This window comes from Terrapene carolina, unplaced genomic scaffold (genome assembly GCF_002925995.2).
Source record: "Terrapene carolina triunguis isolate 2854851 unplaced genomic scaffold, T_m_triunguis-2.0 Scaffold29527, whole genome shotgun sequence".
Classification (NCBI taxonomy): domain Eukaryota; kingdom Metazoa; phylum Chordata; order Testudines; family Emydidae; genus Terrapene; species Terrapene triunguis.
This window is the reverse complement of record NW_020693878.1, coordinates 3,745-12,103: the sequence shown is the minus strand read 5'-3', so window position 1 is coordinate 12,103 and position 8,359 is coordinate 3,745. Positions and strand designations below refer to the sequence as shown.

Genomic DNA, 8,359 nt, shown 5'->3' with positions numbered 1-8,359 from the left:
GTGCCCAATGGGCTCTGCCCCACGACACCTCCCAGCCCGGCCCACTGTGTCCCACACTGCCCGGCAGGGGCAGAATGCACTGACCCTCCCCGGCATTATGCCAGGACGCCAGGGTTCATACCCTGCCCCACTGACTGTAACAACCAACAGACCCCCTTCAACACCTCCCCTGATGACCACTGTCCTGCACCACAGCCCAACTGGCGCCACCCTGGGCATTGGGGCCAGCACGGAGAGCACCCCATACAGAGCCCCCCATTCCCAGCAGCACAGAACCCCTAGCACTGCCCTGGGCATTGGGGCCAGCACACACACCCTCTCCCATAGACCCCGAGGGCAGGCCCTGGCCACAGCACGCCGCGCAGTGACACTGGTACCTGTGCGTGTCTCCAATGGTTTGGGGCGGGGCCGCCGGTTCTTCGGGACGGGGCGCTGCGTCCCCGGGGCTCCGTGCCGTTCAGGACGGAGCCCATCCCTGGGGCTGCTCACCCGCATGGCAGCATCTGTCACAGCCTGGGCTGTGGGGACAAAGCCGCAGAGCTGGAAGGTGGGTAATGCTCCCCATGCAGAACCCCCCACCCTGATCCCCCTGCCACCTGTAGCCCCAGGGGCTGCGTCCGGATGGTGGGTTCCCCCAGGGACGTGCATAGACACCAGGCCGGCACCGGCATAGCGAGCCGCTCTTTAGGCCCTGCCAGCTCCACAGGGTGGGGGACAGAGAACCAGCCAATGGAGAGTCCCCTCCTCTGCCTCCAGTGCAGAACCTCTGACACAGAGCTGTGGTGCCAATTCCCTCCTGCTCCCCACACCGTACAGCCCAGCCCCAGCTCAGTCTGCCCAGCCCTACCCCACACCCCCCACCCAAACCCAGCCCTGCCCCAGCTCAGTCTGCCCAGCCCTACCCCACACTGCTCAGCCCACCCCGGCACTGCCCCTGCTCAGTCTGCCCAGTCCTACCCCACACCACCCAGCCCACCCCGGCACTGCCCCTGCTCAGTCTGTCCAGCCCTACCCCACACCACCCAGCCCACCCCGGCACTGCCCCAGCTCAGTCTGTCCAGCCCTACCCCACACCGCTCAGCCCACCCCGGCACTGCCCCTGCTCAGTCTGCCCAGCCCGACCCGCACTGCCCAGAGCAGCGCTAAGATCCATGGCCCTGTATTTGAAAGGCTGAAGTAAACTGAAATATAGAAACTTAAAGTCACTTGTAAATCCCCTGTTAACAAGAACATAAGAACAGCCATACTGGGTCAGCTCAATGGTCCATCTAACACACCCATTGCACAACACACTGCCCCACACCACCCAGCGCAGCACTAACACTATCTGTCTATCCTCATACACCCCTCTATCTATCTATCCCTATCATGCACTCCATCTATCTATCTATCCCCTTTGTAGCCTATGTTAATTAGAAATTAGGGCTTGGCCTAACCCTTTCCCCAAGCTTCTACTCCTGCTCTGCCTCTTCCCGCCCCCACTCCACCCCTGCCCCGCCTCTTCCTGCCCAGTTCCACCCCCTCCCCTGAGCGTGCCCCGTCCCCGCTCTTCCCCCTCCCTCCCTGTGCCTCCTGCACACCGTGGAACAGCTGATCGTGGCGTGCGGGAGGCACTGGGAGAGATGGGGAGGAGTTGATCAGTGGGGTCACCAGCAGATGGGAGGCACTGGGGGGAAGGGCGGGCGCTGGCTGTGGTGGGTGCTAAGCACCCACTAACTTTTTTTCATGGGTTCTCCAGCCTTGGAGCACCCATGGAGTTGGCGCCTATGAAAGAAACGGTTTTGCTGAATAGCAGTTAACATCCAAAGGGCACCACTAGGTCCCAGGGTTACACGGCTGTACTTCACTCTGTTGTCAGTGGTGCACCCATCCATCTTTGCGTAAGAGTATAACTGCTGTGCTGCGTACGTGGCAATCACATGCCGCCTTACTGAAAAGGGAAATGATTAGTTAAATGAAGTCTGGTTTTATCCCTCCAAGTGCTGCCTTGTGGCCTTCTACTGCCCACGGCTTGTCAGCGCTCCAGAGGCTCGACCCTGAAAACTAAGCTGGGTTTTATTGCACCTTTATCCCTAACAACTGGGAACATTTCAACGTAAAGGTTACAAAAGGTTGCCCCTGACACACTAACCCTCCGTCCCCATACACCTCATCTGTCCAGCCATCCGTCCCCACGTGCACACCCCAATAACAACACTGCTCCCCCACTCTGCCCTCTCCATCCCTAGAGCTCACAGCACTTTACAAGGGAGGTGGGTAGCCACTGCCTAGCCCCAGCCCATGGGGAAGGGGGCTGGGAGATAAGTCAGGCAGGGGACTGGGTTGGGCAGAGGGGCAGGGCGAGGATGAGGGCATAACCCAGCCCTGGTTCATTGCCCTGGGACTGGTTGGTGGCCCCCCGGGGGCTCAGGCCCAGCCCAAGGGGGCGTCGTCCACTAGCTGGCCCCTGGCAGGTCGCTTTGGCAATGAGGCCAGCGCTGTTCGAGCTGCAGGGGTCCCCTCCGGGGAGAGTGGAGACAGGGAGAGTCTCCCGGGGAGATGTGCTGGGGAGATCTGGACAGACAGCAGTGGAAAAAACAGGTGTTCGTGCTGCTGGGCAGAGCGATCAGAGCCCGGGCCAGGGCTGGGCCGGGGCTGAGCGGGGCAGGACGGGGACAGCAAGGGTGGCTGGGCAGCTCGAGCTGCAGGTTCCCAGACTGACCTACGGGTCCAGCAGTGGGCAGCTCTGGCTCTCCTGAGGATGGGGGGCTCCGCGTGGTCCCCTCTGGCTGGGCGGCCTCCCGGGGGCTGGTGCCCTCCAGCAACGACAACGGCTTCCACTTCCCTGGAATACAGAGCATCCGGTTCAGCAGGTAGCACCCCCCACCAGCCAGACACCCTCGTCCCCCACCAGCCAGACACCCCCAACCCCCGCCAGCTGGACCCCCTCGCCCCCCGCCAGCCAGACACCCCCAACCCCCACCAGCTGGACACCCTCACCCCCCGCCAGCCGGACCTGCCCCAAGCAAACGGGGAACAGGAGCCCAACCATCAGCAGAGGGACAGCCTGGCGGCAGGGATTGCAGGGCTGGCTGGGGTGGCTGGACTGCAGGGATGGAATGAGGGGCAGATGGGGGGGCTGAGGGCTGGCTGGGTGGGTGAGGCAGGATGGGGGGCAGATGGGGAGCTGTGGGCTCCCTGGAATAGAGGGGTGGAATGAGGGGGCAGATGGGGGGCTGAGGGCTGGTTGGGCAGGTGAGGGTGGGATGGGGGGCAGATGGGGGGCTGAGGGCTGGGCGGGTGGGGCGGGATAGGGAGCTGTGGGTTGGCTGGACTTCAGGGGTGGAATGAGGGGCAGATGGGGGGCTGAGGGCTGGCTGGGTGGGAGAGGGTAGGATGGGGGGCAGATGGGGGACTGAGGGCTGGCTAGGTGGGTGGGGTGGGATGGGGGGACAGATGGAGGGGCTGAGGGCTGGCTGGGTGGGTGGGGCAGGATGGGGAGCTGTGGGTTGGCTGGACTGGAGGGGTGGACTGGAGGAGCAGATGGGGGGCTGAGGGTTGGCTGGGTGGGTGGGGGTGGGGTCGGGGTCAGATGGGGGGCTGAGGGCTGGTTGGGTGGGTGGGGGCGGGTGGGGGCCGGACGGTTCCTTCAAGGGAGCCCTGGCTTGGCCACTCTGGATGACGTCCTGCTACCCTAAGGCCTGCCCCACGCCAGGTGTCACTGTCAATCCCGGCTGAGGTGCAGGAAACCCTGCAGGGTGGCCCAGGCTCTCCCAGGAGTCTCTCAGCCAGACTCGCTGGGCAGAGCTCGCTCGCTGGAGCCCAGAGGTTCAGTCTCGGAGGCGGTGAGGCCAGTGTGGCTGACCCTGGAGGAAGAATGGGACCCCTGGGGGGACTGGCACACTGACGGGTTCCTTCAAGGGACTGTCTAATGCAGGATCCTGAGGATCAGGGACAGATGGGTTGGGAGCTAGCAGGGGGATGGCTTTGGCAGGGGATGGGGCAGGTTGGAGGCTGGACTAGGGAGTGGGTTGGGAACTGGGTGGCCAGGAACGGGGGGGCTGGCTGGGGAGGGTAGTCCCCACCGCTCACTCACCTGGTAGCACTGCCTGTGGGGATACCTGGGCTGGTGCCTGTGTCTCCTCCCGTGCCGCTGAAGGGAGCCGGGGTCGGGGCTTCTGCGTCCGTGGTTTCTGCATCCGTGGCTTCTGCGTCCGTGGCTTCTGCGTCCGTGGCTGTGGGGCCATGGGCTTGGCAAAGCGCTGCCTCACATGGGCCAACTCGTCTGTGAAGGAGATGGGAGAGATCCTAGCAACCTGAGGGGGTTGGCACAAACACACTCCCAGAGATATACACACACTGTGCACGCTATACACAAACACACTGCATGCACATACACACAGCACTGTGCAAAAACACCACTGCACATGCACAATTCACACTGCACCCACATGCATACCCTGCATACAAACACCACTGTGCAAATGTGCATTGCACACATGCACCCACATTGCTGCACATACACTGATTGTACACTGCACGCACATGCATACACTGCACACACACACACTGCTGCACACACGCACATTGCACACACACACACTGTATGCACACACAACATACACACACACTCACCACTGCACACATGCACTGTATGCACACACAATGCACACACACTGCACAAAAATGCACACTGCACACACATGCTGCATGCACATACACATGTGCACACATTATGCACATGCACGCACAGCGCACACGGTAAAATGTACAGAGGTCAAATATGCCTAGAATAGCTTGGTAGAATAGCTATACACTCCCCTGCCCCTTTGCTCAGGTGCTCTCCCTCTGTTCCCCCAGCGAGCGTACTGAAGAAGGTTGCGAGATGGCCCTGGCTCATCCCATCTCTTGCCCACAATCCGTGGGCAAGCAGGATCTGAATGAGCTCTGCCCTATCCTCTAGTGATGAACTAAAAGAGCCGAGGAACAGGCTGTATTTGCATAGACACGCCTCCTCTGCCTAGGCGCTCAGCAGACAGCTGCTTGCCCAAAGTGATGCATTTGGGCGGTTAAGGGTTAAAAAGTCTTGGACACGGGGCACCAACCTGCTGTTATCCTTCTTGCAGGAGTAAAGGGCAGCGGGCCTGTACTTAGCCTGCCCTGACTGAGAGGGTCTCCCTAATCTCACTAAGCAGGCACAGTGATGCCAAACCCCAGGGAAAAGCAACAGGGGCTGGAATAGGGGTTTCTAGCTGGGGGTTAAAGTGTTTTAGCTACTGACTGATCCTTCTCCAGGGTGTAAAGAGAGCACTGATCGGGCTCCGTGGAGAGGCCTGGCTTCAGCACTCACTACAGCGGGACCTGGGGATGAGCAGGTCTCTGAGCCTTGGAGCGGGTGTCGGGACAGTGGCGTGGTGAAAGCAAGGCAGAGGCTGCAGCAGCGAGGTTCCTCGCTGTCCAGTGAAATCCCTACGGACAGGGCACCAGACCACAGCATTGCAGCTAGCGGCAGTCATAGAGGCGTGGTAACAGACAGGGCCAGCTCCAGGTTTTCTGCCGCCCCAAGCAGCAGGGGGGCGGGGGGGAAAAAAAGCCGATTGGCGGCACTTCGGCGGCAGCTCAATCGTGCCGCTCCATTCTTCGGCGGCAGTTCGGCGGCGGGTCCTTCACGCCCTCACTTCTTCGGCGGCGGCTCAAAGAGGAAGAGAGGGACTGAGGGACCCGCCGCCGAAGACCCGGCCGTGCTGCCCCAATAGCGGACGGAGTGCCGCCCCTTTGTATTGGCCACCCCAAGCACCTGCTTCCTTAGCTGGTGCCTGGAGCTGGCCCTGGTAACAGAGGTATTGCCCAACCCCCCTCCAGGAGCAGGAGCTGAACCCCGTGAATGCCCCCCAAATTCTGGGAGTTGGCCCACCTCAGACAACCAACCGCAAGTGGGGTGCAGCACAGGGGGAGGGGAAGGGCGTATTAAAGGGACACTTGTCCATCGGACTTTCACACTGCAAGGTGGGAAACCGAGGCAAAGGACACTGCCGGGCGGGTGTTTTACTTACTGATTGCTTACTTGGGAGTCACTGTTGTGGTATCTTCTCAAATTAATGCTGGGTTCCTTTTGCCTTTTCTTAGAAGTTTTCTCTGCTATACAGTACGCAGACTCAGCTGGTAAAGGGGAAGCATTGCCTCTTGGAGGCACCCGGGGAGGTGGTAACTTTTCCCAGATTTCTGGGTGGGGGCTTGAGCCACTTCTGTTTTGTGGTGTTAAGAGGAACCCCTGGATACTGAACCCGGCCCTTGTCGCTGCCACCACTAGCTGGCAGCAGGGTTACACGCTTTTTAGACATGTTGGCTAAGGAATTTCCATGAGCCCAGGACTAGGAGATGTGATGGTTAAACCAAATCTACATCCTGCTCAGTGACCAAGCAAGGCTGACAGCCACCTAGGGGCAGAGCTTGTCTCCCTCTGTCCAACTAGAGAGACCCTCGAAGGCTCAACACACAGGGGGAATCCCGGCTGTCAGGGGTAAGTCAAGCGTTAGAGAGGAGTGTAAAAAAACCCTCTAGGAAGAGCTCACTGTGCGCCCAGACAGCTGAACGGCCCCACGAGCAAACTAGCTGAACTCCAGCATACAGACACATATCTCACGCCCAACTAGCCACTGTTCCTTTGTGTGCCTTACGAACCCCATCGACGGCTCTCCTCGGGCAAACCCTTGGTCATGTTCCTTCACACATTCGCAGGCCAGAGAACCGATTCCTGTTTGTACTGCAGTAAAGTGCCTCTTGCTCTCCATTCAGTCCAGGCTGGGCCCTGCATTCAGAGGCCCGATCCAGGGTTTTGTTTCTAGCTGGGCGTCCTGCTCTAGAAGTGTGATGAGGGGTCCAGTCCAGGGAGGGGAAGGGAATAATGCCAGATCTACTTTGGAGTTAGGGTGACCAGGTGTCCTGATTTTTGGGTCTTTTTCTTATATAGGCTCCTATTACCCCCCAACCCCTGTCCCGATTTTTCTCATTTGCTGTCTGGTCACCCTATTTGGAATATTAAAAGAAACTGCTTAACAGATGGATCCCAATGAACCGTCAGGCTAATTCTGATTTACATGGAATGAACCAAACCCTCCGGCTCAGCGCAGCATGGAGGAAACATGCCACACACCAGTGCCATCTACTGATGGAAGCAGCAGAGAACCTGAGAGAGCTAAAATCTGGGTTCCGGCTGGTGAGAGCCCAGTACAAGAGAAGAGAGATTCTCCCCCCCCCCCCGCCCCCCCACACACAGGTTACCTGTACACACCACACCAGCGTCCTCCGCGTGCTGGCAGTCATGCACGCCCCATGGTGCAGCCAGACACAGGCTCAGCGCTGACTCATTGCCCTGGCACCGCACGTTGTCCAGCCAGATGGGACCGCTGCCCTCACCAAAAAAGGCCCCCCTGGGAGCAGAGAGTGGGTCCCCGCAGCCGAGCTCCCGGCACACCACAGCCGCGCCAGGCAGCGCCCACATGTCATCGCACACTGTGCCCCAGCGGCCCTGGTGGAAAACCTCCAGCCGCCCGGAGCAGGAACCAGCGCCACCCACCAGCCGCAGCACAGCACCCCCTGGGGAGAGAGCAGAGATCAGAGAGAGCAGGGAGCTCTGGGGGGTAGTTGGTCCTAAGGGGCTAGGTAGCTTTGGGAGATAGGAAGTTTGTGGGGGGGAGGTAGTTCTTGGGGGGTAGTTCTGGGAGGGGAAGATAGCTCTGGGGAAGTAAGTAGTTCTGTGGGAGAGAGGGGGGGCGAATCTCTGAAAGATAGTTGTTCCTAGGGTGGTAAGTAGCTCTGTGAGGTAGGTAGTTCAGGGGGGAGGTAGCTCTGGGGGGTAGTTGGTTGGGGCGGTCAGTGGCTCTGGGCAGGAGGTAGCTCGGTGAGGTAGGTAGTTCGGGGGGAAGGTAGCTCAGTGGGATAGTTGGTCCTGGAGGAGAGGTAGCTCTGGGAGGTAGGTAGTTCTGGGGGAGGGGTAGCTCTGGGGGGTAGTAGGTCGGGGGTAGGTAGTTCTGGGAGGGGGGAAGGTAGCTCTGGGTGGAAGGTAGCTCGGTGAGGTAGATAGTTCGGGGGGGGGAGGTAGCTTTGGGGGGAAGGTAGCTCGGTGGGATAGTTGGTCCTGGGGGAGAGGTAGCTCTGGGTGGGGAAGTAGCTCTGGGTGGGAGGTAGCTCTGGGGGGTAGTTTGCCAGGGGGAGATAGTTCTGGGGGGTAGTAGGTCTGGGGTAGGTAGTTCTGGGGGGGAGGTAGCTCTGGGCGGAAGGTAGCTCGGTGAGGTAGGTAGTTCGAGGGGGGAAGGTAGCTTTGGGGGGTAGTTGGTGGGGGGGTCAGTAGTTCTGGGCAGGAGGTAGCTCAGTGAGATAG

General features: G+C 60.1%; 1 protein-coding gene across 1 annotated transcript in view; it reads right to left on the bottom strand.

Moving 5' to 3' along the window:
• Positions 1 to 377: 377 nt before the first annotated feature.
• The window catches only part of LOC113409095 (soluble scavenger receptor cysteine-rich domain-containing protein SSC5D-like), a gene marked incomplete at both ends in the record, with an annotated part of 9,347 nt that continues 1,365 nt past the window's right edge, over positions 378 to 8,359 (bottom strand). Inside the window, 4 exons of the mRNA XM_026662687.2 lie at positions 378 to 518; positions 2,702 to 2,824; positions 4,076 to 4,264; positions 7,261 to 7,575. Coding sequence (XP_026518472.2) covers positions 378 to 518; positions 2,702 to 2,824; positions 4,076 to 4,264; positions 7,261 to 7,575 — 768 coding nt within the window. The remainder of the gene's footprint in view (positions 519 to 2,701; positions 2,825 to 4,075; positions 4,265 to 7,260; positions 7,576 to 8,359) is intronic.